Source organism: Mobula hypostoma, chromosome 4 (genome assembly GCF_963921235.1).
Source record: "Mobula hypostoma chromosome 4, sMobHyp1.1, whole genome shotgun sequence".
Taxonomy (NCBI): domain Eukaryota; kingdom Metazoa; phylum Chordata; class Chondrichthyes; order Myliobatiformes; family Myliobatidae; genus Mobula; species Mobula hypostoma.
In genome coordinates this window covers 6,116,637-6,144,365 of record NC_086100.1, presented here as the reverse complement: position 1 = coordinate 6,144,365, position 27,729 = coordinate 6,116,637, and the positions used below count along the sequence as shown (strand labels likewise).

Here is a 27,729-nt window from a genome sequence, read left to right as displayed (position 1 = left end):
CCTGGTAGGGCTCTGTAAACCCGTGACAACCAACCGGCAGGAGTGTTTAAGGATATCCTCAATCTCTCACTGCTGTCGTCAGAGGGTCCCACCAGCTTCAAGAGGGCAACAATTATACCAGTTCCCAAGAAGGGCAGGGTGAGTTGCATCAATGACTATCACCCTGTGCCACTTACAGCTACAGTGATGCAGTGCTTTGAGAGCTGGTCACATCCAGAATCAACTCCTGCTTAAGCAAAGACCCGAATTTGTTGCAATTTGCCTATCGCCATGAAAGGTCTACAGTGGATGCAATCTCTCTGGCTCTCCCCTCAGCTCTGGATCATCTGGACAGTATCAATATTTATGTTGGCTGCTGTTTATTGACTACAGCTCAGCGTTCAATACAATCATACACTTATTTCAAATCAACAAGCTCCAAAACCTGGGCCTCTGTACCTCCCTCTGCAACTGGATCCCTGACTTCCTCACGAGGTGACCACAGTCAGTGCAGCTTGGATATAACATCTATTCCTTACTCACGATCAACACAGGCACACCTCAGGGATGTGTTCTACCCAGACTACAACCACGACCAGGTGGCTAAGCACAGCTCAAATGCAGATAACACGACTATCGCTGGCAGAATTTCAGATGAAGATGAGGATGCAAACAGAATCAAGGTAGATCATGTGGTTGAGACAGATGAAGACACACAAATTTTTGCAGGAACAGTTTCTTCCCCGCCACTATCAGTCTTATGAATGGACACTGCCTTAGTTTTTTTCTTTCTTTTTTAATGAATTTAATTTAGTTATTTAATATTATTTTTATATTAAATTAATATTAAATAAATAGTTATTATAGTACTTTGATTATTGTATATTGCAATACACTGCTTCAGCAAAGCGACATATTTCACAACATGTCAGTGATTCTGATCTATGATTGAATATAGTTAAGTTATGATTGTATAACTCTGCCAACTCAATCCTAGCACACAACGTATCACGTGTTTGAGTGGGCACCTACCTTACGCGGTGCGCATGCTCCGATGCCCTGCGGCTGCGGAGAACTCCCGACGTGCTGACGTCACGATGCGTCCACGTGAGCGCGTGGTATGGAGATGGGTTGGAAAGTTGGGGAGCTGCCGGCGCCTGCTGATTGGTGCAGATTCCTCCCCACTCGCGCAAGGGCTGCTGGTTGGCGCAGTCGTGGGGTCCGCGCATGCGCAGTGGCTGCCTTCTCTGCCGACCGTTAGCGGGTGAGGCGGCGGTGTTGCGACGATCCGGGCCGGGCTGGAGGGTGGAGACGGGGCACGGGCGGGCGGCGTTTCGCGCACCTCGTCGTTTGCGGCCCAGCGTGTGGCCCAGTCGTTCGATTGATAGAGGGAGGGAGAGAAACGGGTGGGCGCGGCCTCCCAGGCCCCGGCGGATAGCGGCCCTGCCCGGGGCAGGCGGTGTGGTCCTGGCCTGTGGGCCTCATTTTGCGCTCCCCAGTGTTGCGGGTAGACGGTGGAGATTCCCGGGGGTTTGAGTTTGCTGGAGCGGGTTCAATCCGGGTTGGGGAAGAATCTTTTCGGGAGGATTTTGCGTTTGGGGCTGTCGGTGAGGGGGGAATCGAGTGGGAGGTTCTTGTCGGGGTGGAGGTTAATCTGGCGGCTGTGGGATCAATCCGGGGTGGGCAAAGGCTGTTCGGGAGGTTTTTGCGTTTCGATCTGTCGGTGGGGCGGGTGGGAGTGGAATTGAGAGGGACGTTCTTGTTGGGCGTGGAGGTTAATCCAGCAGTGTGGGATCCATCTGCGTGGGGAAAGTGTTCGAGAGGTTATTGCATTGGGGGGGGGTGAAGATTGAGAAGGATGTTCTTATTGACCGTGGGGGTCGGGAGGTTGTTGCAGGTGGGGGTTAATTCGACGGGGTAGAGTCGATCTGTCTGAGGATGCATAGGGGTCAATCTGAGTGTGTGGGGAGAAGTGTTCGGGGGCTTTCTGCGTTGGGGCATCGGAAGTAGGGGTGAAGGGGGTTTTGGGGGTTGGGGTTCAGTAGGGTGGATTGATCTGGGGCGCCGGTGAGAAACTTCTGTCTAGGGGAGTGGCGAGAAGGACCTATCGGCGGGGGGGCTCTGGTCAGGTTGTCACATTTTGTGGCTTTTATTTGGGTTTGGTTGGGGGGTTACAGCATGTTTGTCAAGGGATTGGAGGGTCAATCCAGAGGATTGGGGTTGGGTCTGTGGGTGGGATGGGGCTTTGCTGGGGAGGGAGATCCAAGGGGAGAGGTTGTTGGAGGAATGGTTAATTCTGGTGGTGAGGTAGAAAGGTGTGGTTGTCTTTCCTGGGGAAGTGGGTGAGGGTTAAATGAAGGAGTGAAGGTGTTAGGTGAGAATTATTCAGGAAAGATTGAAGTGGGGCAGTGTGTAAAGTAAAATATGGTAGAAGTGTGTGTGTGTGAGAGGGATGGGTATAACGGGAAGGGAGGAGATGTAGTGCCAACGAATTATATTGGCTAAATCCAGATAGTTTGCCTGTCCAGTGCCTTTTCCCTCCCTTTTCATGTGCTGAGGCATTAATATTTTATGCTTAAGTGGTAGTGTTAATAAATGCTGGTAAGATCTTTGATTTTGAATGTGGGAAATGTAAATGTAACATGAAAGCTCTGGTGTGCTCTTAGAACTGTTAGAAGCCCCTTTCGCTTTTAAATGAGTTTTACTTTTCTAATTGTGGTTAAGCAGTAATGGTTTCCAAGGGCAAGAGGGTGCGAATAAAGACAATCAGATTTTTTTTCACATTGCAAGGTATTCTGATCAGGCCTGGGCGGGCAGTTCATTGTTTTCATTGGCTCAGAAAAATGAATTCTTTAGGACTGTTGGGTTTGAACAAGGGTAATCTATCTAAATGAGACAGCATTAACAGTTATTTGGGGTTCTCTGATTGAAAAGGATAGTCTGAATGTATTTGCTGTAACTTTTAGAAAACATTAGATTTTTACTTCAGATGCTGGTGGGTATAGATCCCAAATAATTGGAGTCCAACTAAGTCACACTTATTGCTGACATCTATTGTGAAGTTTGGTCACCTACCTACAGTAAAAACAAAGATTGAAAGAGTACAGAAAAATTTTACAAGGATGTTGCTCTGACTTGATCTGAGTTGTAAGGAAAGGTTGAATAGGTTAGGACTTTTTTTTTCCCCCGGAGTGCAGGAGAATGGGGGGAGATTTGATGAAGGTATACAAAATTTCCTCCACTGAGGTTGAGTGTGAGGGTGGGAGGTGAAATGTTTAAGGAGAAGATGAGGGGGAACTTCACTCAGTGTAGAGCCAGCTGCCAGCTCAAGTGGTAGATGCGGTTTTGATTTCAGCATTTAAGAGAATTTAGTTAGAACCATCGTTGGGAGAGCTCGGGTCTGGGTGCAGGTTGATGGGATCGTGCATAGACAAGATGGGCCAAAGGACCTTGTTCTATGACTGAATTTGTTGTTTTGTACAGGAGACAAGTATGTGAGTTAAAAATTATTAGCTACAAAAAATAACGGGGAAAAAAAGAATAGTGAGGTGCTGTTTGTAGGTTTGTGTAAAATTCACAAATCTGATGGCAGAAGGGACAAGACTGTTCATAAAATGTTGCATATGGGTCTTCAGGTGCCTGTACCATCTCACTAATAGTAGTAGTGGGGAAGAGGCATGTCCCAGATGGTATGGGACCTTAGTGATGGATGCTGTGCGCTATAACTGGCTGAGTCTACACCCTTTGCAGCCTCTTGCAGTCATGTGCATTGGAACCTCTATCAGAGAGTCATTTGGTAACATACCAAATCTCCTCAAACTCCTAATGATGTAGAGTCCCTGTTACATCTTTGACCCTTTGTAATGATAAGTAAATGCATCATTGTGCAGTGCAGGCTAGTAGGGGCCCTAGTTAACCTTAGATCCTTGGATGGAAGGCAAATTGGACAGGGTTTAGAGCACAGTGCAGGCCCTTTGGTCCACAATGTGCCAAACTTCTGTCTGCCACTGCCCCCACCCTAGCAGGACTCCCATCGACTTGCCTTTAAAAGTCCTACTTCTCACTAGCTTCCTACCCTATATCTTCCTCTAATCACCTTAAAATGTTATCTTGTATTAGCTATTGCTACCTTGGGAATAGGTCTCTGGCTACCCACTCTATGCATCCTATCATTTTGTACATCTCTATCAAGTCACCTCATCCTCCCTTACTCCAAAAGGAAAAGCCCTGGCTTGCTCAGCCTATCCTTATAAGACATACTCTCTAATCCAGGCAGTATTTTGGTAAATCTCTGCACCCTCTCTGAAGCTTCCACATCCTGCATTGTGGGCTGCTTTGATTATGTTCCTGCTACATCATCCTGTTAACTCAGTGTTGATTGTGTTGATGTTTGTCTTTCATATCCTCTGGTTATGGCTAACTGCCTAGCTTTTCCTAAATGGTGGTGTTGTTGGGTGTAACCCCCACAGGTGTTTCCTTATCTTAATGCATTCATGAGGTAGTAAACATTCTGTTTCCAGACACAGGTAGGTAGTTACATCTTCCATCGTTCCTGACCCATTCTGTTGCTTGAATTGTAGGACTCCTGCTCTGATGTTGTGCAGAATGAACAAAGTTCTCATCTGTATCTTTGGTCCCAGTTTCCAAATTAGTTTATTTGTTATTGTCGCCATATCTTGAACAGTTGTTGGCAATGGAATCTTGGGATTAGGTCCATGCGTGGGTGCCATGGGAAGGGGTAGCAGTGGAGGGGATGGTTATTCTAATGGTGGGGTGAAAGGGTTTGGTCCTCTTTCCTGGGAAGAGGGGATGCTGATTGAGGGGTCTGGCATGCGTTAAATTTTGTTCGTGGGGATGATCCCCGGGTGAGTATCTTCATAGTCATACTTTATTGATCCCGGGGAAATTGGTTTTCGTTACAGTTGCACCATAAATAATAAATAGTAATAACACCATAAATAGTTAAATAGTAATATGTAAATTATGCCAGGAAATAAGTCCAGGACCAGCCTATTGGCTCAGGGTGTCTGACCCTCCAAGGGAGGAGTTGTAAAGTTTGATGGCCACCGGCAGGAATGACTTCCTATGACGCTCTGTGTTGCATCTCGGTGGAATGAGTCTCTGGCTGAACGTACTCCTGTGCCCACCCAGTACATTATGTAGTGGATGGGAGACATTGTCCAAGATGGCATGCAACTTGGACAGCGTCCTCTTTTCAGACACCACCGTCAGAGAGTCCAGTTCCATCCCCACAACATCACTGGCCTTACAAATGAGTTTCTTGATTCTGTTGGTGTCTGCTACACTCAGCCTGCTGCCCCAGCACAGAACAGCAAACATGATTGCACTGGCCACCACAGACTCATAGAACATCCTCAGCATCGTCCGGCAGATGTTAAAGGACCTCAGTCTCCTCAGGAAATTGAGACGGCTCTGACCCTTCTTGTAGACAGACTCAGTGTCCTTTGACCAGTCCAGTTTATTGTCAATTCGTATCCCCAGCTATTTGTAATCCTCTGCCATGTCCACACTGACCCCCTGGATGGAAACAGGGGTCACCGGTGCCTTAGCTCTCAGGTCTTCATCTTGCTGCTCATAAGATGTGGGAGCCAAATTCTATCATGGCTATTTTATTATGCCTCTTTTCCTCATTCTCCCTCCTCCCCATAACTGCTGACACCCTGCCTAATCAAGAACCTATCAACCTCTGCTTTAAACAAACCAATGATTTAGAGGTGTATAAGATGATGAGAGGCATTGTTGTGTGGATAGAGGCGTTTTCCCCAGGGCTGAAATGGCTAACACGAGAGGGCACAGTTTTAAGGTGCTTGGAAGTAGGTACAGAGGAGATGTCAGGGGTAGGTTTTTAAGCAGAGAGTGGTGAGTGTGTGGAATGGGCTGCCGGCGGTGGTTGAGGCGGATGCAATAGGGTCTTTAAAGAAATTCCTGGACAGATACATGGAGCTCAGAAAAATAGAGGGCTGTGCTACCCTAGGTAATTTCTAAGGTAGAGACATGTTTGGCACAGCTTCGTGGGCCATAGGGCCTGTATTGTGCTGTAGGTGTTCTGTGTTTCTTTGACTTAGCATCTACAGCTTTCTGTAGTGATGAATTGCACATATTTACCACCCTCCGGCGAGAGAAATTCCTCTTCATCTCTTGTGTTTGATCTCATGAGTTTTAGAGTGTACAATCCCTGAGTTTTTCTGCCTTATCTTGTGTTAAGTGATGCTACCCTGCCTTCATCCTTGTCTTACCTCGACACTTGATGAATCCACTGGCTTAGCTTGTCTCGTTCCAGTGTCTATACTCGAGAACATCCAAATTTGTTGCTATGTTGAGGTCATCTTCATAAGGTGCGATTCATCATTAAAAACCCCATCGTGCAGGGCATTGTCATCAAGGAGAAAAGTACATGATCCTGAAGAGAGAGGCTCAAACGTTTAGGGACAAGCTTCTTCCCCTCTGCCATCAAATTTCTTAATGGACAATGAACCCATGTACACTACTTCACTGTGTATTGCAATGTACGGCTGCAGCAAAGTAGCAAATTTCATGACGTATGCCAGTGATATTAAACCTGATTCTGACCCAACCAGCATCAGTTCTAGAAAAACAAACTCGCCTTTTGTTCCATGGTGTCCATGTCAACCATTTATACTAATCCCATTTACTAACATCAAGCCTTAGTGATTCAAATCATCTAGGTGCTAAAATGTTAGATGTCCTAAAATGGCTCTGTGTCTGTGTTGTAACTAGTCCCTACTTTTCTTTTTAAAAAACCCTCCATCTCCCTCTCTTCACTGTTAAAACCTGTAAAGAGTAGTGGAAACAGTCCTGTAAAACCCTCCCCATCACTGAGCGTATCTACACAGTGCTGCCGCTGGAAAGCAGTGGGGCGTAGGAGCCTCAGTTCACACATTGCCAGTTTCGGAATCAGTTATTCCACATCCTGTAAACTAGCTTTCGATGACTGTACAACTGTACTTGCACATTGTTTCTCTCTGTGTGCAGTTTTTCATTCATTCTATTGTGTTTCAGACTGTTATTGTCTAAAACAAAATGAAATCCAGGATTGTAGATGGTGTCATATGTACTTTGATTTACTTCTAACTTTATATTGTATGGTTGTCAGATATCACAGAAACAGTTTTACACTGTTTACCCTGCTTTTGCATTTGATTTCCTACAATAGCTCTTAAGTTGTGAATTTCCCTGTCACTGACCCAGGGATCTGTTCCCATTCTCTCTGTAAAAGGTGCTCTTTGAATCTAACTTGTAAACTGACTAGACTTGTGGAGAGCTACACTAATAGCTCCTGACTAGAATCAAGTTCAGTATCACTGGAGTAAGTCATGAAACTGGTTTTACTGCAGCAATACCTTAATAAACTAAATTACAAGAAATGTATGTATAAATATAGGTAGAGCAAAAAAAGACTGAGGTGATGTTCATGTTTAGTGTCCAATGAGTCAGTGTCACCATTTTTGGTATATTGGTACTGGCATAGATCCTTGCGACAGTTTATAATATTAAAGGTAATGAAAGATGTCCCTTTGATTTTTCTAAAACTTTCATTGAAGTGTTTTTACTCATCAATTATCGTGAACTCCGAAATGCTATTTTGATGAGGTTTTACAGTTTAGTTTGGAGCTGTTAAGTCTGGTTTTTGCCAATGATTGTCTAATACGCGAATCCCTCTCCTTAGTGTCTCCACTAAAATACAGGAACCATGGACGACAACCTGGATTTCACAACTGGAGATGCTGGGGCTTCTGCCACCTATCCTATGCAGTGCTCTTCTTTGCGCAAGAATGGGTACGTGGTTCTGAAAGGGCGCCCTTGCAAGATTGTTGAAATGTCAACATCTAAGACTGGCAAGCATGGGCATGCTAAGGTTTGTAATCATATTTTTGTCCTCTCCTTTTACTTCAGAAACTCAACAGTAACTTTGGACTAGAATTAATTTGTTTTATGAGGGGTAAAAATGTACTAACTGTGGTCCATCATTTTGCCAGTAAATCTTCCTTTTTGAATGCATGTTAGGTGAAGTTTCAGCTGAGTTTTTAAGTGCTTCTGATTGGTGTCAACTGAAGTATTCAAGTATGGTAGCGGTTAGTGTAATGCTATTACAGCTCAGGCCATCGGAGTTCGGATTTCAGTTCTAGCATCCTCTGCACACGAGTTTGTGTGCTTGTACGCATGGGTTTCTTTCAGATGCTCTGGTTTCCTCCTACGATACCAGTTGTAAACTGTCCAGTGATTGGCCGGGCCGTTGGTTGTATTTAAGGCAAAGCTTCATAGGTTCTTGACTGGACACAGCAAAGGTTACGGGGAGAAGCTGAGGAGGGGGACAAAGGATCAGCCATGATTGAATGGCGGAACAGATTCAATGAGCCAAATGGCCTAATTCTCCTCTTACAATCTTGGTGGCCTTGTATTAGGCTACGGTTAAATACGTGGGTTGCTGGGTGCTGCTGCTTGTAGGCCTGGAAGAGCCTGTTCAGTGCTAAATCTAAATTAATCAATATTCATGTCAATAAGGTGTAACTTTTGCATTTTGGTGAAATATTGATCAGGGTGGGTTTAATGGCTTGTTACAACAGGATTTCCTGTTTGAATTATAGGTATTTAAATGATCAAATTTCATTTTGAAATTAATGTTCTTTGAATGAGTTGGTTGTTATGAAAACCATGCATTTCACTGTTTGTTTGAAATTTGCATGTGACTGAATCTGACCTGGACTTTAGTTTAGCTTAATGGCCTTAAGTTCTGGATCTAAAAGACAGGCTAATTCAGTGGGTAAATTGGTTTCTAGTTTTGGTTGCCTCAGGCTTTTTATACTCGTAGTTTTCACAGGTAATTAGTATTGGGAGAGGCTTTAACCACAGCAGCATTGATGTTGAGAACTTGATAAAAGGCAGTGGCTTAGAACCCAACAATCCCATTTTTAATTATTTAACTTTTTTTTTTACTGTACCTTATTTAACCAGAATAGAACAGCTGTACTATCAAGAGGAGATGCTGAACGTTCAGATTTAGGATGGAGTTATTTGTTGGCCTTGGTATAGTTACTGCCACATGAGGCCATGTGGAAGGATTTTGACTTGGAGAAACACTTGGTCAGATTGGGTAGTTTGAGATTGAGGGCGATTGGCCTCAGGCACATATTATAACACGGTGGAAAAGTGGACAAGAAGGGAAGAGCCCATTTCAGTTAGAGAAGCCACATCTTAAAGTAACTGGTTGGAGTACAGAGGGATTGAGAAACTTTTTTTTCTCTCCCCACCCCCCCCCCTTCAGTGGCACACATCTGGAATTGAAAGTATATTTATTACATGCCACAATATACAACCCTCACTCATTTTCTTGTGGGCATTCTTGGTAAAGAGAAATTCAGTGGGGGGAGAAACACAGGACAGGTAGACAAGCAACCAATGTGTAAAAGACTGTAAACTGCACAAACAAAACGATTGTAATTAAGCAATAAATATCAAGAACATGAATTGTAGAATCCTTAAAAGTGAGTCCATAGGTTGGTGAGTGAAGCTATCCCCTCTGGTTCAAGAGCCTGTTGATAAGTATAAAAGGATGGTTAAAATTATAGCCAGCTGCATGAACTTCTGGTGCAAGAGCTGCAAAGTGAGACACATGTTCCTGTTGCTGCAATGTATGCTGGAGCATACTAACTACAAAGATGGCTGCAAAGGAGTATTTCTTGTGCACACTTCCTTCAGCTCAGACTCGATGCAGGAACTGCTTTATAATTTAAATAGCCTTTTCCATTACTTTAACATTTCCTAACATCCAGTGTGTCTTAATTTGTCAATGTACAAATGTTTGTATATAATGTAAAAATTTGTTTTGGTATTGAAATAGCATGCAGTACTGCAGATCTGAGATACTAATATGCAGCTCACAGGATAGCACAGTAGAGTAAGCATTTATTGTAACACTTTACAGAGTCAGGGCTTGCTACTGCCACTGTCCGTAAGGAGTTTGTACATTCTCCCTGTGACTGTGGGTTAGGGTTAGTAAGTTGTGGGTGAGCTACGTTGGCACCGGAAGCATGCCAACACTTGCGGGCTGCCCCCAGCACATCCTTGGACTGTGTTGGTCGTTGATGCACATGACACATTTCACTATGTTGCGAGGTACAGGTGACAGCTAAGTTTGATCTTAAACCTGTTGATCATGTTCATTGTTATATTGCATACATGATGAGATATTGTATCTGTCCCGGTGACCCATGTTTGGAGCTGTCTTTCCACAGCTGCAGATCTCATCCAAAGATATCCAGGTACTCTGGGTGTGCCTATCGCACTAGAATATGAGCAGGTTATTATGCGACAGACACTTTATCAAGGAAATGGATTTGATAACTGGGTGGTTGAAGTTGTGACAAATAGGAAGGAATATGGAGAGAAAGCATCATTTTCCACTTTAGAAGGGAAGGTATTCAAGCAGTGTGTTTTGAACATTTGCATCGGTTTTCAGGTTTAATTGTCATTCCACTGTACACATCCTCTGAGACCAAGGTGAAAATTAGAGTACCAACTATTACACAGCCAGCCCACAGTTACAATAGCAGAAGCGTACAGTCTCAAAAAAAATCTAACCTAAGTCCCTGAGTGTCATTGGTGCATGACATTTAGAAGGTATGCACATCACTGACAAGCAGATACAGAATGAAGTTTGGGAAGTAAATTATATTGCAAGAAGTTTGAGTACAGGAATGAACAGGTCTTAAAGAGATTGTATGGGTTATAGGGGCCACGCCTACAGTGTTTGAGTTTATCTCTGACTAAAGAAGGGGATCTTCGTGGATTAATTTCTGGAACATAGAACAGTACAACAGGAACAGGCCCTTCGGCCCACAATGTTGTGCCAAACCAATTGAATCAGTAATCAAGTGGCTGGCTAAACTAAGCCCTTCTGCCTACTCAGTCCATATTCTTCCAATTTCTACGCATTCATGTGCCTATCCACACACTTAGACAGGCAAGCTGAGTTGAAGGTGACAGTAACTTAAATAACCACATGTTAGAACAGTGGCGTGCAGAAGAGCACAACAGGTTGAACCTTGCAGAGAATGGGCTCCAGCCTCAGGCCACAAACATGCACTTAGTGGTCACTTTAGGTACAGGAGGCCACTGTTGTTTGAGGGTTTCTTGGATATAGAGGTGGAACAATTGTAAGTGATACTGGTAGAGGTACACCGTTTTCAATCATTTTACTACTTTTCTGTGTCTTATTTAACCAGTATTTGTCTGTGGTCTGTAAAATAGAAACAGCTGGTGGTATCGAGAGGAGATGCTGAACATTCAGATTTATGATGTAGTTATTCATTGGTCTTAATAGACCAATGGCAGGCCTTCCATATGGTGAAAGACTGAATGAACTAGACTTATACTCATTGGAATTTAGTAGATTGAGGGGGGATCTGATTGAAACGTATAAAATCCTAAAGGGATTGGACAGGCTAGATACAGGAAGATTCTTCCTGATGTTGGGGAAGTCCAGAACGAAGGGTCACAGTTTGAGGATAAAGGGGAAGCCTTTTAGGACCGAGATGAGGAAAAACATCTTCACACAGAGAGTGGTGAATCTGTGGAATTCTCTGCCACAGGAAACAGTTGAGGCCAGTTCATTGGCGATATTTAAGAGGGAGTTAGATATGGCCCTTGTGGCTACGGGGGTCAAGGGGTATGGAGGGAAGGCTGGTGCAGGGTTCTGAGTTGGATGATCAGCCATGATCATACTGAATGGCGGTGCAGGCTCGAAGGGCCGAATGGCCTACTCCTGCACCTATTTTCTATGTTTCTATGTTAGTACAGTTACTGCTACATGATGCAATGCAGAAGGACACTTGGTCAGTTTGGATATTGACCTGAGGCACTATGCCATGTAGCAACATAGTACTATTACAGCTCGGGACTGTGGCGTTCAATCCCCGCACCCTCTGTAAGCATGTTCGTTTATTTGTTCATTGTAAATTGTCCAGTGATTAGGCTAGGGTTAAATTGTTGGGTTGCTGGACTGTGCGGTTTGAAGGGCTGGAAGGGCCTGTTTTACACTGCGTCCTAAATAAAAGTGGCCTACTCCTGTATTCGTTTCTGTGCAAGAATCCCTTTGTTTTGTGCTTCAAGGTGAAATTTGGGTAAAATTCAGGTGTATAGTCATACTTTATTGATCCCAGGGGAAATTGGTTTTCGTTACAGTTGCACCGTAAATAATAAATAGTAATAACACCATAAATAGTTAAATAGTAATATGTAAATTATGCCAGGAAATAAGTCCAGGACCAGCCTATTGGCTCAGGGTGTCTGACCCTCCAAGGGAGGAGTTGTAAAGTTTGATGGCCACTGGCAGGAATGACTTCCTATAACACTTTGTGTTGCATCTTGGTAGAATGAGTCTCTGGCTGAATGTACTCCTGTGCCCAACCAGTACATTATGTAGTGGATGGGAGACATTGACCAAGATGGCATGCAACTTGGACAGCATCCTCTTTTCAGACACCACCGTCAGAGAGTCCAGTTCCATCCCCACAACATCACTGGCCTTACGAATGAGTTTCTTGATTCTGTTGGTGTCTGCTACCCTCAGCCTGCTGCCCCAGCACACAACAGCAAACATGATAGCACTGGCCACCACAGACTCGTAGAACATCCTCAGCATCGTCGGGCAGATGTTAAAAGACCTCAGTCTCCTCAGGAAATAGAGATGGTTTTGACCCTTCTTGTAGACGGCCTCAGTGTTCTTAGACCAGTCCAGTTTATTGTCAATTCGTATCCCCAGGTATTTGTAATCCTCCACCATGTCCACACTGACCCCCTGGATGGAAACAGGGGTCACCAGTACCTTAGCTCTCCTCAGGTCTATCACCAGCTCCTTAGTCTTTTTCACAATAAGTTGCAGATAATTCGGCTCACACCATGTGACAAAGTTTCCTACTGTAGCCCTGTACTCAGCAAGTTTGCTGTAGTGTTTGTTGAAGACTACCTCTGACATTTGTATTTCAGCGGGATTTAAAACTGCCATATAATTTTATGTGAAACATATTTTACTTGTGGAATAGGGTTAGTAAGAACATGTTCTAGATTTCAAATCCAGTAGCATTTTGGCCATAATACCTGTAACAAGCGACCGTAATGATGACAGTATACAATATATTTTTCCAGGTTCATATGGTTGGCCTTGATATATTCACTTCAAAGAAGTATGAAGATATCTGCCCTTCTACCCATAATGTGGATGTCCCTAATGTCAAGAGAAATGATTATCAGGTGAGCTGCTTTGATCAATTAAAAGTCCTTTGTTTGCCTGCTGTTTTGTAGTTTGCTGGGTTATTTCACAAGACAATGCAGCAGTTTCATAGGATATAGAACAGTACAGGGTAACGTGCCCACCCTTTTAACATACTCCAGTATCAATCTAACCCTTCCTTCCTACATGGATTTCCATTTTCTTCTATGTGCTGGCCTTGGATACAGTCCAGTGGAGGTCCATGAGAATTACGGGGGAGAAGGCAGGACAATAAAGTTGACAGGGAAAACAAATAAACTTTAGTAAAATAATGCTGCAAATTCGAAGGGCCAAAAGGCCAAATTCTGCTCCTATATCTTAATGCCTTAAAAGAATTTCCCAGCTGAACCACTGTATCCTCACTTATGAGTTCTAGTCAATGGGGAATATAGACCATTCAACCCAACGGCTTGCTTGAGCAAATCCAAGTGACACTAGGACTTGATCAAGCCCGCACTTCAGAGAAAGGCTGTAATTCGCTTAGCCTGTCCTTGTGGTTTGGCAGTCGCCATATCCAATTAGACTAAGACGTAGGGGCAGAATCAGGCCGTTTGGCCCGTTACGTTTGCTCTGCAACTCCATAACTAATTTTAATATCCTGCTCAACCCCATTCTCCTGCCTTCTCCATGTAACCTTTGATGCCCTGACCAATCAAGAAACTATAAACCCTGCTTTAAATGCACCCATTGACTTGGCCTGCATTGCAATCTGGCAGTGAATTCCACAGATTAGCCTCCCTCTGATTAAAGAGATTCCTCCTCATCTGTTCTAAAGGAATGTTCCTCTATTCTGAGGGTGTGCCCTCTGGTCCTAGAGTTCCCCCGCTATTTGAAATGCAACACAAAAATGTTGGGCGAATCCAAAGTATTTCTCCTGCGTTTTATGTTTATTGCTCAAGATTCCTATCTACAGAATCATAAACACGAGATTCTGCAGATGCTGGAAATCCAGAGCAACACACAAAATGGTGGAGGAATTCAGCATCAATGGAAATGAACAGTGGACATTTCGGGTTGAGACCTTGTATCAGAACTGGAAAAAGGAGGAGTGAGATTTTGTTTATATTTTGGGGTGAATTTGCTTTTCACCATTTGCTGCTTGGCTTTAAGCAGGAGGGCTGAGTCAGCTGCTCTGTAAGCACCATTAAGCAGCAAGTGCTGCTATGTGGTGTGAACTCCAGTTGTCTTAACTGCAGTGGGTGGAGGCGTGGAGGGTTGGACAGATTTTCAGTTTAGGAGAGTCTGAAATGCTGTCTCATTCGACATGCTCATTTCTTGGCAGTTTGTTTGCTGTGTGGGCAATTAGCTGCTGCTCATTTTCAGATGTAGTTTTATTAAAAAAAAATCCTTAACTGTGGAATTTAATACCTAAAGATAACGCCTGCAGACTCTGTTGACACTTCTAAATGCCAGCTCAAACTTATTTATAGAACACAAGATTCTGCAAATGCTGGAAGTCCAAAGCAGCACACACAAGATGCTGGAAGAACGTGGCAGGTCCGGCAGCATCTATGGAAATGAATAAACAGTAAATGTTTCAGGCCAGTCTCAGCCCGAAACGCCAACTGTTCCCATTCCCCTCCATAGATGCTTCCGACCTGAGTTCCTCTAGCATTTTGTGTGTCGGTGTTTGTTTAACCTTGGTTTGAACCAACATCTTATCATTTATTTTCATGTTTGCACTTTATCCCATTGTAAAACACTTTGAACTATAGCGTCATCTGTAAAGTGCTTTATAAATAAGTTACGTTATTATGAAAGGAGCAGAACAAACTTGTTTTCACTGCAAAACCTGTTTGACAAGTAGATGATAGGTATGACTTGCTAGGCCCCGAATGAAATCACTGCTCTCTCTGTCTCTCTCTAGTTTGTATTTCCCTTGTTGTCAAGTTCATAGTTAACAGGAAAAAAATAGTTGGGGGAAATTACTGACAAATGCAGTAAAGCAGAAGCTTCCTGTTCTGGACTCCTGTAAAGACAGGCTAGACTTAGCTGTGCTCATTTGGTGTTTTGGGGATTGGTTAATGGACCAATGGTCTGCACCATCTGGCACTCATTTTAGTCTGAATCTCAGTGCATTCGAACAGCAATTTGGATGTCTTGGTTATACAGATTGACAGGCTCTTTAGCCCAATTAGTCCACTGTGTCCACCCACCTAGTGCTTGATGTCTTCAGCGCATATCAATCCAAATCCAGGCCGTCCACATAGCAATCCAATAATGTACCTACCTCAACCACTTGCTCTGGCAGCTCCTTCCTTTCCTTCTCCCCTTAACTTATACCTCCAGTTTTCAACTTTCCTGTCTTGGGAAGATGACTGTTACAGTCCTCTTTATCTATGCCTCATAATTTAAAACACACACACACTGCATGTAACTCACACACAACACAAAGTAATATATCTAACAAAAAATACTGAATATTGCAGAAAATTGACAATTAGAATAATATGCATTTCTGACACCGGTTTAAAAAAAATAGAGTATAATGCTGGTGTCCTGATGCTGAGGTATCTACTGCCTGATGGGAGGGGTCTTTGACAATGCTAAAGGCCATGCAAGCACAGCACTCCTGATAAATATCTTGGGTGGGTTGAAGAGAGACCTTGCTGATCACTCAGCATCACACGCACCCCATGCCACACCCTGCCCCGCCAGAATTTACGGACTCTGGAACACTCTGAACAGTAATAGTGTTCTGATGACCACTACTGGTGCCCTCTATTCCTATTTCCCTGTGTTCCATCACACTCCTGATCATTCATAGTAGATGTCCTACGTTGGTGTGTCTTTCCCAGGTGTATGAAGGCATGTTTGGCTGTATCCAAATCCATTTGCCATTTCTCAGCCCACTTTCCTGTCTGATTAATACACCACAAAATGCTAGAGGAACTCATCAGACTGCATCCAGGGAAATGAATAAACAGTTGATGTTTCAGGCCGAGACCCTTCAGGACTGGAAAGAAAAGGGAAAGGTGCGAAAATAAGACGAGGAAGGAAGATAGCTAGAAGGTGATAGGTGAACCCAGCTGGTAAAGGACTGGAGAGGAACTAACCTGATAGAACAAGAGTTGACCATAGGGGAGGTGATAGGCGGTGGAGAAGAGGTAACAGACCAGAGTGGGGAGGGGGAGGGATAATTTTTTTACCCAAAGGAGAGATCAATATTCATACAAGCAGGTAGGAGGCTACTCATACGCAATACTGGGTGTTGCTCTTCCACCTTGAGGGTGGCCTCATCATGGCACAACCTGTCCGATCAGAACTGGGAATCGGAAGTAGAGTGGGAAGTTCCGCGTTTGGCAGATGGGGAGGAAACGGACACCCCGTGCTGTTTCTCAGCACGTCCCGGATCTGTACATCTGGTTACCACCACACCAAGACATCAGCTGGCTCGAGTTCAGTACTCGTTTTTCCTTGAACCTTAGCCCCTCTGAATGCACTGTCCCCTGCTTTCTCTGTGCTGATTGCAACATCGTTATCAAACTTGCAGACAAAGGGGGTGCTGTTGTAGTACAGCGGGCTGGCTCTACCTTGCTGAGGCCAGCTGATAACTCTTAACCGCTCCGCCTACCTACTTCCTGAAGAGTACCCCACTCCCCTCACTAACCTCATCAACTCTGGAGAACTCCATCCACTGCCACCAAACTTGTAGTTCTCTTACCCCGCACTGCTTGCTTCTACCTCCTGCCCAGGATCCACGGACTAGACTTTTCTGGTCGGCACATTGTCTCTGCCTCTTGTTTTCAGAGCTTAACTTCATTCCTTTCCACATGTACTCTTATCCAGCCTTTCAGCATTTGAAAGGGTTCACTGAAATCTCCCTCACCTCATTCTTCTAATTACAGCGAGTCCAGACTCCGATCCATCAAACGTTCTTCATGTAATAACCTTGTCATTCCTTATGAACCTCCTCTGGACCTTCTCCTATGCCTGCGCATCTTTTCTTAGATGAGGAACCCAAAACTTTTCACAATACTCTAGGCAAGGCTTCTGCATCACATCTCTGCTCTTGTATTCTAGACCTCTTGAAACGAATGCCATCGTTGTATTTGCCTTCCTCACCACCGACTCAACCTGCAAGTCAACCTTTAGAATGTTCTGCACAAGGACTCCCAGGTCCCTTTGCATCTTAGATTTTTGAATTTTCTCCCTAGTTTAGAAAATAGTCTGCACATTTCTACTACCAAAGTGCATGACATGCATTTTCCAAGATTATTTCATTTGCCACTTTGTTACCTACTTTGCTAATTTCTTCTGCAGCCTACCTATTTCCTCAACAGTACCTGCCCCTCCACCAATCTTTGTATCATCTGCGAACTTGGCAACAAAACCATCTATTCCATCATCTGTACAGCATAAAAAGAAGTGGTCCCAACATGAGTCACTGTGGAACACCACTAGTCACTGGCAGCCAACCAGAAAAGGATTGTTCTGTTCCCACTCGCTATGTCCTACAATCAGCCGATGCGCTAACCATGCCAGTATAGTACTGTGGGCCCTTAACTCGGCAAACAGCCTTGTGTGGCATATTAACAAAGGCCTTCTGGAAGTCTATATATACAGCATCTCCTTTATTTATCCTACTTGCAATGTCCTCAAAGAATTCCAACAGGTTTGCCAGGCAAGATTTTTCCTTAAGGAAACCGTGCTGATTTTGTCCTGTGTCACCAAGTACTCCATAACCTCGTCCATAACAATTGACTCCCAACATCTTCCCAGCCACTGAGGTCAGGCTAACTGGTCTGTAATTTCCTTTCTGCTGCCTTCCTCCATTAAAGAGTGGAGTAACATTTGCAATTTTCCGGTACTCTGGCACCATGCCAATAGTTTTTGAAAGATTTCTAATCCCTCCACAATCTCTACTGCCTTTTTCAGAACCCTCGGGTGCAGTTCCTCTGGTCCTGGTGTCTTCCATTTTTTTGAACATCTTCCCCTATAACTGCACACACTCCTTCCCTCACATCCTTCAACATCTGGCACACTGCTAATGTCTTACACAGCAAAGACTGATGCAAAATAATCATTTCATTTCTTTCTCGTCGGTTATTATTTCTCCAGCTTTTGCCATTTGAGTATTTCTTAGTTTTTGAAATGTATCTGTCCTGCACCTTCCTCATTTTTCCCAGAAGCTCACACCATTGCTGCTCTACTATCATCCCTGCCAGCATCTCCTTCCAATTTATTTTGGCCAACTCTTCTCTCGTACTGCTATAATTTCCTTTACTTCACTGAAATACTGCTGTCAGACTTTACTTTCTGGCTATCAAGTTTCAAGTTGAACTCAATCCTATTGTGGTCCCTGCTTCCTCAGGGATCTTTTACCTTAAGCTCCCTAATCACCTCTGGTTCATTACTTAACACCCAATCCAGTATCGCTGATCCCCGAGTAGGCTCAATGACAAACTGCTCTAAAAAGCCATCTCATCGACATAAAACAAACTCACTCTCTTGAGGCAAACAACAGGAATTCTGCAGATGCTGGAAATTCAAGCAACACACATCAAAGTTGCTGGTGAACACAACAGGTCAAGCAGCATCTGTAGGAAGAGGTGCAGTCGACGTTTCAGGCCGAGACCCTTCGTCAGGACTAACTGAAGGAAGAGTGTTGCTCACTCTCTTGAGATCCATTACCAACCTTATTTTGTCATGTTAAAATCTCCCATGACTATCATAACATTGCCCTTTTGAGCAACAGACATCAAAGTTGCTGGTGAACGCAGCAGGTCAGGCAACATCTCTAGGAAGAGGTACAGTTGACCCTTTGGGCAGAGTCCTGACGAAGGGTCTCGGCCCAAAACGTCGACTGTACCTCTTCCTAGAGATGCTGCCTGGCCTGCTGCATTCACCAGCAACTTTTATGTGGGTTGCTTGAATTTCCAGCATCTGCAGATTTCCTCGTGATTGCCCTTTTGATGCGCCTTTTCTATTTCCTGTTGTATCCTGTGGTCCACCTCCCAGCTACTGTTGGGAGGCCTGTATATAAATGCCATCAGGGTCCTTTTGCCCTTGCAGTTTTTTAATTCACCCCACAAGGATTCAACATCTTCTGATCCTCTGCTACACCTTTCTAATGATTTGATGCCATTCTTTACCAGCAGAGCCATGCCACCCCCTCTGCCTACCTTCCTATCCCTCTGAGACAACGTTGAACTTTGGACATTCAGCTCCCAACTGCAACCATCCTTCAGCCACACATTGAGATACAACACGTCTGCTACCTTTTTTGATTCTGCATCCCTAATGCACACCCTCCTGGCTGCAATTTTTGTCTTACCTGCATGCCCTTTCTGAAAGTCTGACTGTGTACTTTCACCATTCATCCTATCCTGAGTCCCTTAACTCTGGTTTTCACCCCTGTCAAATTAGTTTAAACCCTCCCCAATACCTAATAAAACCTGCCCACAAGAATGTTGGTCTCCCTTGGGTCTGGGTGCAACCCATCCCTTTTGTACAGATCATACCCTCCCCCAGGCGAGATCCCAATGATCCAAGAACCTGAAGCCCTGCCACCTCGACCATACATTAATCTGTCAATCATCCTGTTCCTACTGTCACGGTCACTGCATGGCATGCCAGCATCTAGAAATCACTACCCTGGATGTCCTGCTTCTCAGCTTTCTGCCTAGCTCTCTAAATTCTCTTTTCAGGACCTCTTTGCTCATTGTAGCGTACTGCTGCTGCAGAGCGACAGTGATATTAAAGCTTGATTGTGAATGTCATCGTACACTAACTTCGTCATTTGGGTCACTCACTAGTTGAGTGCTTCCTTCCCTCAGCTCTACTCAATTTCCATATTGAGGCCCTTCTGTGAAGAATCCCTTAATGAACGTCCTTTATACATGTCTGTATTTTGGTTCAATTATTTATTTACAAAGGAAAATGTCGAATGGTGCATTCTGTGCCTGTGTTCCCAAAATACTGCCCTTTTTTTTTGCCTAGTCCATCTATGAAGGTAAAGGTTTAATGTCTTCCCAAGATCATCATCTGTGACACAAGTGCAAAAGTGCTTCTCCCCAGCGTGATCGGTATAGGCTGGCTGGTGGTGAGGATTGAATAGTGGAGCAGGCAAGAGAGGGTGAATGGTCTACTTTATACTTTAAATATTTTTTTAAAAAGTTTGAAATGAACTTTTGAAATCAGAATAAGGTGTATTGTTGCAAGAGTTGATTCTCCTAGTGACTGCATGGTTTCCTCCAGGTGTCTTGTTGGACTGGAAGGGCCGTTGCCGTATCTCTAAATAAAATTATTTATCTCAATGAAACTTGTTCTTTTGTGACAGCAGTACAGTTCAAAGAACTGTATTTTTATAAAATTAGTACTGCAAAAGGGGAGCAAAATAGTGACCATTCAAAAATCTGCTGTGGGGAGGGGAGCTGTTCTTTAAACGTGTGTCTTCGGGTTCCTGTGCCACCTCCCTGATAATGGTAATAAGATGAGTGATGACGGTCCTTAGTGATGCCTTTTGCAGGTTCTGGGGAGGCTAGTGCTTCTGACAGAGCTGAGTTTGCAACCCTCTGCAGCTTTATATGATCCTGTGCAGTCAGAATGCTTCATATATAGAATAGCCCTTTATTTGGACTTCTTACTTTCTTTGAGAGTTCACATTACCAGTGGTTGAGCTCTACTGTCAGATCCTTTATTCTTGCTGGCCTATGCATGTCCGTACTGGCATCATTCTACAGATGCACAGTTGAGAGTATCCTAACATACCCTGTATCACTGCAGAGTATGGAAGCTGCACTTTGGACAGGAAAGCTCTACAATGGGTAGTCAGAACTGACTGATGTATCACCTGCACCAACCTACCCACTGTCAAAGAGAAGCATACAGAAAGGTGCTGGAAAAGGACTGGTAGCAACATGAATGATCACACCTACGGCTGTACTGCACCTCTTGGGGAGGAGGTTGTGTAGCATCCATGTCAGAACCACCAATCTCAAACAGTTACTCCTCCCGAGTAAAGCTGATCAACACTTCCACCTGCTAACCCACTCCACCATACCCCCAACCTCCACCACATCACTTCCTGTCAGTCACCTTGTGTACAGACACTACGTAGTGTCAGTTTATGAACGTTCAATCTATGAATAAGCTATCTTATGTATTTGTATTTATTGGTTCTTCATTTTATTGTGGTTTTTTTTGTGCTGCTTTGGATCCAGCATAACAATCTTGAATGTTATCCCTGTGGGTCGCATGCTAAAATTATGCTTTGATAGAAGATTGATGTTAATTTTTTCTCTCTATAGTTGATTGGAATTACTGATGGCTATCTTTCACTGATGACGGATAGTGGAGAAATTCGTGAGGATCTTAAACTGGCAGAAGGCGAACTGGGCAAAGAAATCTTACAGAAATTTGACGCTGGAGAAGATATAATGGTAAAGTGATCCGAACGTGTTAAAAGGATTTGTATGTGCAATTGTGTATGTGTACACAATGTTAATGCTGGTGACTAAACATCACCATGTTGGGTCTTCCATGAAATGATAAGTGGTCTGCCCCTGAGCCTGAAAAGGACCTTTTGTTGGATTCCATAACCAGCCATTGTTGATAGCTTTCCATATAATATAACCATATAGTAATTACAGCACGAAAACAGGCCAACTGGGCCCTTCTAGTCCATGCTGAACTCTTACACTTACCTAGTCCCACCGACCTGCACTTAACCCATAACCCTCCATTCCTTTCCTGTCCATATAGCTGTCCAGTTTAACTTTAAATGACAACATCAAACCTGCCTCAACCACTTATGCTGGAAGCTTGTTCTACACAGCTACCACTCTGAGTAAAGAAGTTCCTCCTCATGTTACCCCTAAACTTTTGCCCTTTAACTCTCAACTCATGTCCTCTTGTTTAAATCTCCCCCACTCTCAATGGAAAAAGCCTATCCACGTCAACTCTATCTATCCCCCTCATAATTTTAAATACCTCTATCAAGTCCCCCCTCAACCTTCTACTTTCCAAAGAATAAAGGCCCAACTTGTTCAACCTTTCTCTGTAACTTAGGTGATGAAACCCAGGTAACATTCTAGTAAATCTTCTCTGTACTCTCTCTTTTGTTGACATCTTTCCTATAATTCGGTGACCAAAACTGTACACAATACTCCAAATTTGGCCTCACCAATGCCTTGTAGAATTTCAACATTACATCCCAACTCCTATACTTAATGCTCTTGATTTATAAAGGCCAGCATACCAAAAGCTTTCTTCACCACCCTATCCTCATGAGATTCCACCTTCAGGGAACTATGCACCATTATTCCTAGATCCCTCTGTTCTACCGCATTCTTCAGTGCCCTACCATTTACCATGTGTGTCCTGTTTTGATTAGTCCTACTAAAATGTAGCACCTCACATTTATCAGCATTAAACTCCATCTACCATCTTTCAGCCCACTCTTCTAACTGGCCTAAATCTCTCTGCAAGCTTTGAAGACCTACTTCATTATCCACAACTCCACCTATCTTAGTATTATCTGCATACTTACTAATCCAATTTACCACCCCATCATCCAGATCATTAATGTATATGACAAATAACATTGGACCCAGTACACATCCCTGAGGCACACCACTGGTCACCAGCCTCCAATCTGACAAACAGTTATCCACCACCTCTCTCTGGCATCTCCCATCCAACCACTGTTGAATCCATTTTACTACTTCAATATTAATACTTAATGATTGAACCTTGCTAACCAACCTTCCGTGTGGGACCTTGTCAAAGGCCTTACTGAAGTCCATATAGACAACATCCACCGCTTTACCCTCGTCAACTTTCCTAGAAATCTCTTCAAAAAATTCAATAAAGTTTGTCAAACATGACCTTCCATGCACAAATCCACGTGGACTGTTCCTAATCAGACCCTATCTAGATAATTATATATACCATCTCTAAGACTACTTTCCATCAATTTACCCACCACTGACGTTAAGCTCACAGGCCGATAGTTGCTAGGTTTACTCTGAGAACCCTTTTTAAACAATGGAACAACATGAGCAATACGCCAATCCTCCAGCACCATCCCCGTTTCTAATGACATTGAAGTATCTGTGTCAGAACCCCTGCTAATTCCACACTAACCTCCCTCAAGGTCCTAGGGAATATGTAAGGAACCGGAAACTTATCCACTTTTATAATCCTTAAAAGCTCCTGTACTTCCTCTTCTTTAATCATCATAGTTTCCATAACTTCCCTACCTGTTTCCCTTACACAATTCAATATCCTTCTCCTTAGTGAAAACCGAAGAAAAGAAATTGTTCAGAATTTCCCCCATCTCTTTTGGCTCCGCACAGAGCTGTCCACTCTGATTCCCTAAGGGGCCAATTTTATCCCTCACAATCCTTTTGCTATTAATATAACGGTAGAAACCATTTGGATTTATTTTCACCTTACTTGCCAAAGCAACCTCATATCTTTAGCTTTTCTAATTTAAGATTCTTTTTACATTCTTTATATTCCTCGAGCACCTCATTTACTCCATGCTGCCTATATATATATATATATAGTAGATATCTCTTTTTCCGAACCAAGTTTCCAATATCCCTTGAAAACCATGGCTCTCTCAAACTTTAAACCTTTCCTTTCAACCAAACAGGAACATAAAGATTCTGTACTCTCAAAATTTCACCTTTAAATGACCTCTATTTCTCTATTACATTCCTCCCATAAAACAAATTGTCCCAATCCACTCCTCCTAAATCCTTTCGCAACTCCTCAAAGTTAGCCCTTCTCCAATCAAAAATCTCAACCCTGGGTCCAGACCTATCGTTCTCCATAATTATGTTGAAGCTAATAGCATTGTGATCACTGGACACGAAGTGCTCCCCAACGTAAACCTCCGTCACCTGACCTATCTCATTCCCTAACAGGAGATCCAACACCGCCCCTTCTCCAGTTGATACCTCTCTATTGCTGCAAAAAAACTATCCTGCACACATTTTACAAACTCCAAACCATCCAGCCCTTTTGCAGAATGGGCTTCCCAGTCTGTGTGTGGAAAGTTAAAATCTCCCACAATCACAACCTTGTGCTTGCTACTAATATCTGCTATCTCCTTACAAATTTACTCCTCCAATTCTCGCTCCCCGTTTGGTGGTCTATAATACACCCCCATCAGAGTTACTACACCTTTCCCATTCCTCAATTCCACTCAAATAGCCTCCCGTGATGAGCCCTCTAATCTATCCTGCCAGAGCACCGCTGTAATATTTTCTCTAACAAGCATTGCAACACCTCCCCCTCTTGTCCCTCCGATTCTATCACACCTGAAACAATTAAATCCAGGAATATTTAGTTGCCAATCACACCCCTCCTGTAACCATGTTTCACTAATAGCTACCACATCATACTTCCAGGTATCAATCGATACTTTAGGCTCATCCACCTTTCTTATAATGATCCTAGCATTAAAATAAATGCATTTAAGAAATTTTCCACCTCTTTCTCTCTGTTTATCACTAATGATGCAAACAACTTTACCATTTTCTTTTTCTTCCTTCTTCCCTACATCAGTTCCTACACTCTGGTTCCCCTCCCCCCTTGTATCTAGTTTAAATCCACTGGAGCCTCTCTAGCAAACCAACCTGCAAGGATATTTGTCCCCCTCCAGTTCAGATGTAGACTGTCCTGCCGGAACAGGTCCCACCTTCCCTGGAAAACTGCCCAATTATCTATAAATCTGAAGCCCTCCCTCCTGCACGTTGTCTTCAGCCACGTGTTGATCTGCGCTATCTTACTATTTCTAAACCCACCTGCACATGGCACTGGTAGCAATCCTGAGATTGCTGTCCTGGAGGTCCTGTCCTTTAACTTGGTGCCTAACTCCCTAAACTCACCTTTCAGGACCTCTTCACTCTTCCTACCCATGTCATTGGTCCCTACATGGACCACGACATCCGGCTGCTCACCCTCCCTCTTGAGAATACCGAGAACTCGATCCGAGGTATCGTGGACCTTGGCACCGGGGAGGCAACAGACCATCCGGGATTCTCGATCTCTCCCACAGAACCTCTTATCTGTCCCCTTAACTATCGAATCCTCTATCACTACTGCTCTCCTCTTTTCCCTCCTTCCCTCCTGAGCTGAGGGTCCCATCTCAGTGCCAGAGATGCAACCACTGCAACCTGTCCCTGATAGGTCGTCCCATCAACAGTATCCAAAACGGTGTACTTATTATTGGTGGAACAGCCACAGGGGTGCTCTGCTCATTCTGTCTATTCCCCTTCCCTCTCCTGGCAGTCACCCAGCTACCTGTCTCCTGGCTCTTAGGAGTGACCATCTCTCTGTAACTCCTCTCTATTTCTGCTTCTGCCTCCCAAATGATCCAAAGTTCATCCAGCTCCAGCTCCAGTTACCCTAACTCGGTTTGTCAGGAGCTGCAGCTGGATGCACCTTTTGCAGGTGTAGTTATCAGGGACAATTGTGCTCGCCCTGACTTCCCCCAGCCTGCAAACGGAGCACTCAACTGCCCTAACTGCTGCCTCCATTACCTACTCTTAAGGTAATTAGATTTATTAAAGGAATTTACCCAACCTTTCCTCAATTGGAGTGAAGTTCTTCCTCAGCCTCTGCTCGCGGAAGCCTCAGGAGCCCAAGCTTTCCTACTCTGTCGCCCGCTCCATTAATCTGCACCCTTTTAAATACTCCCGCTGCCTCACGGTCCGACTTGCACACACTTGCGCAGTCGTGCCCCATTCAATTGCCGAAGAAAATTTCTACGATGTTTTCTTTGAGTGGACATGGCTTGATTTGTGAACCAGTAGCAATGAATGCCAGGTGTGGGGGTGACAGGTGTTAATTGTAGGACAGCATTCAGGAAGGTGATGTACTTTTCCTGTAGGTCTAGAGTGGGTGACGACAATGAATTGTTTTCAGTATCTGCCGGTAAAGTGACAATGTTAGTGATACATGAGGCTCTTAAAGGACCGTTGTAGAGAGATGCAAATACAATATCTGAGTGCCTAAATTCAGAGCACAGCTGAGGCTTTATAAAAAAACTTCGAATATTGTGAGCAGTTTGGGGCCCCTTATCTAAGAAATATATACTGGCATTGGAGAGGGCCCGGGGAGGTTTACAGAAATTATCGAGAAAGAAAGAGTTAACTTGTGAGAAGCTTTTGGCTCTGGGCCTGTACTCACTGACGTTAAAAAGAATGAGTGAGGGATCTCATTGAAACCTCCTGAATATTGAAAGGACTCCATACAATGGACGTGCAGAGGATGTTCCCAATAGTGGGAGAGTCTAGTACCGGGCGAGACAACAGGACCATAAGATAGAAAAGCAGGATTAGGCCATTTGGCCCATTGATTCTGCTCTGCCATTTCATCAGTTTTCCCTCTCAGCCCCAGTTTCCTGCCTTTTGGTATCCCTTCATACCCTGACCAATCAAGAATCTATCAACTTCTGCCTTAAATATACCACAATGACTTGGTCTCTACAGCCACCTGCTGTGTGGTAGTGAATTCCACTGATTCACCACTCTGGTTAAAGTAATTCCTCCTCATCTCCATTCTAAAAGGATGTTCCTCCATTCTGAGTTTGTGTTAATAAAGTAAATGAACATTTACTGAGAACTAGTTGTAAAATCCTTGAAAGTGAGTCCATAGGTTGTGTTCAGTGCTGAGTTGAGTGAAGTTATCACACTGATTCAGTAGCCTGATGGTGGCAGTGTAATAGCTTTCCTAAACTGAGTGGTGTGTGTGTCCTGATCCTGTGCCACCACTTTGATGGGAGTAGTGAGAAGAGGGCTGGATGGAAGTAGTTTTTGGTGGTGTTACATGAAAGAGTGAATGAAGCTGGTCCCTGTCTCATTTGCCTTGCTGATGTACTTTTTTCCTTCCTTGCTAGATCACAGTTCAACAAGCCATGAATGAAGAGGCTGCCGTTGCCATCAAGCCAATGGCCAAACAGTAAGCGGGGAATCAGCAGCCAGTACTGACCACTCAGGCCAAACTCTTGGGATCTAAATTGGATTAATTATCGCCAAAGTAATGGCCTTTGCAAAACGACCTCATCTCCTTCAAATTATTTTCCCGATGACGCCAGACGGACGTGACCTTATTGCCCAGCCAGCTTGCCAGTGTTCACTGCGGACTGATCGGCACTGTACTAAATCACGGCTCTTGGTGCTCCCAAATAAAAGCTTGATGTAACGTTTACTGGAGTTGGTCCTCTTTGTTAGTAGAGCTGACCTGTAGAATGAGTTCAGACAGCCACTTTCCCTGTGATCCTCTGCCAATCCGCCTTGCTTTGAGGGTTTCTGTACCACAGGGTGAGCAGCTAACAGCAACCAAGATGTATTACCTCGGTTATAATCCCAGCGCTTCTTGAATTTTTTATTTAGGCTGCTCATCCTGTAAATTTCCATTATTACAATGCTGGCGCTTGTCCTGCCTCGATGTTCCGATTGTTTTATATACAGGCGTTTTAAGAA

General features: G+C 43.9%; 1 protein-coding gene across 1 annotated transcript; it reads left to right on the top strand.

The window, feature by feature from the left end:
* Window positions 1-1,109: 1,109 nt before the first annotated feature.
* On the top strand, window positions 1,110-27,729 carry LOC134345102 (eukaryotic translation initiation factor 5A-1-like). The gene is made up of 5 exons (XM_063045262.1): window positions 1,110-1,243; window positions 7,688-7,876; window positions 13,165-13,269; window positions 21,541-21,672; window positions 27,144-27,729. The coding sequence occupies exons 2-5, from the start codon at window positions 7,712-7,714 to the stop codon at window positions 27,207-27,209; spliced, it is 468 nt and encodes a 155-aa protein (XP_062901332.1). The 5' UTR covers window positions 1,110-1,243; window positions 7,688-7,711; the 3' UTR covers window positions 27,210-27,729.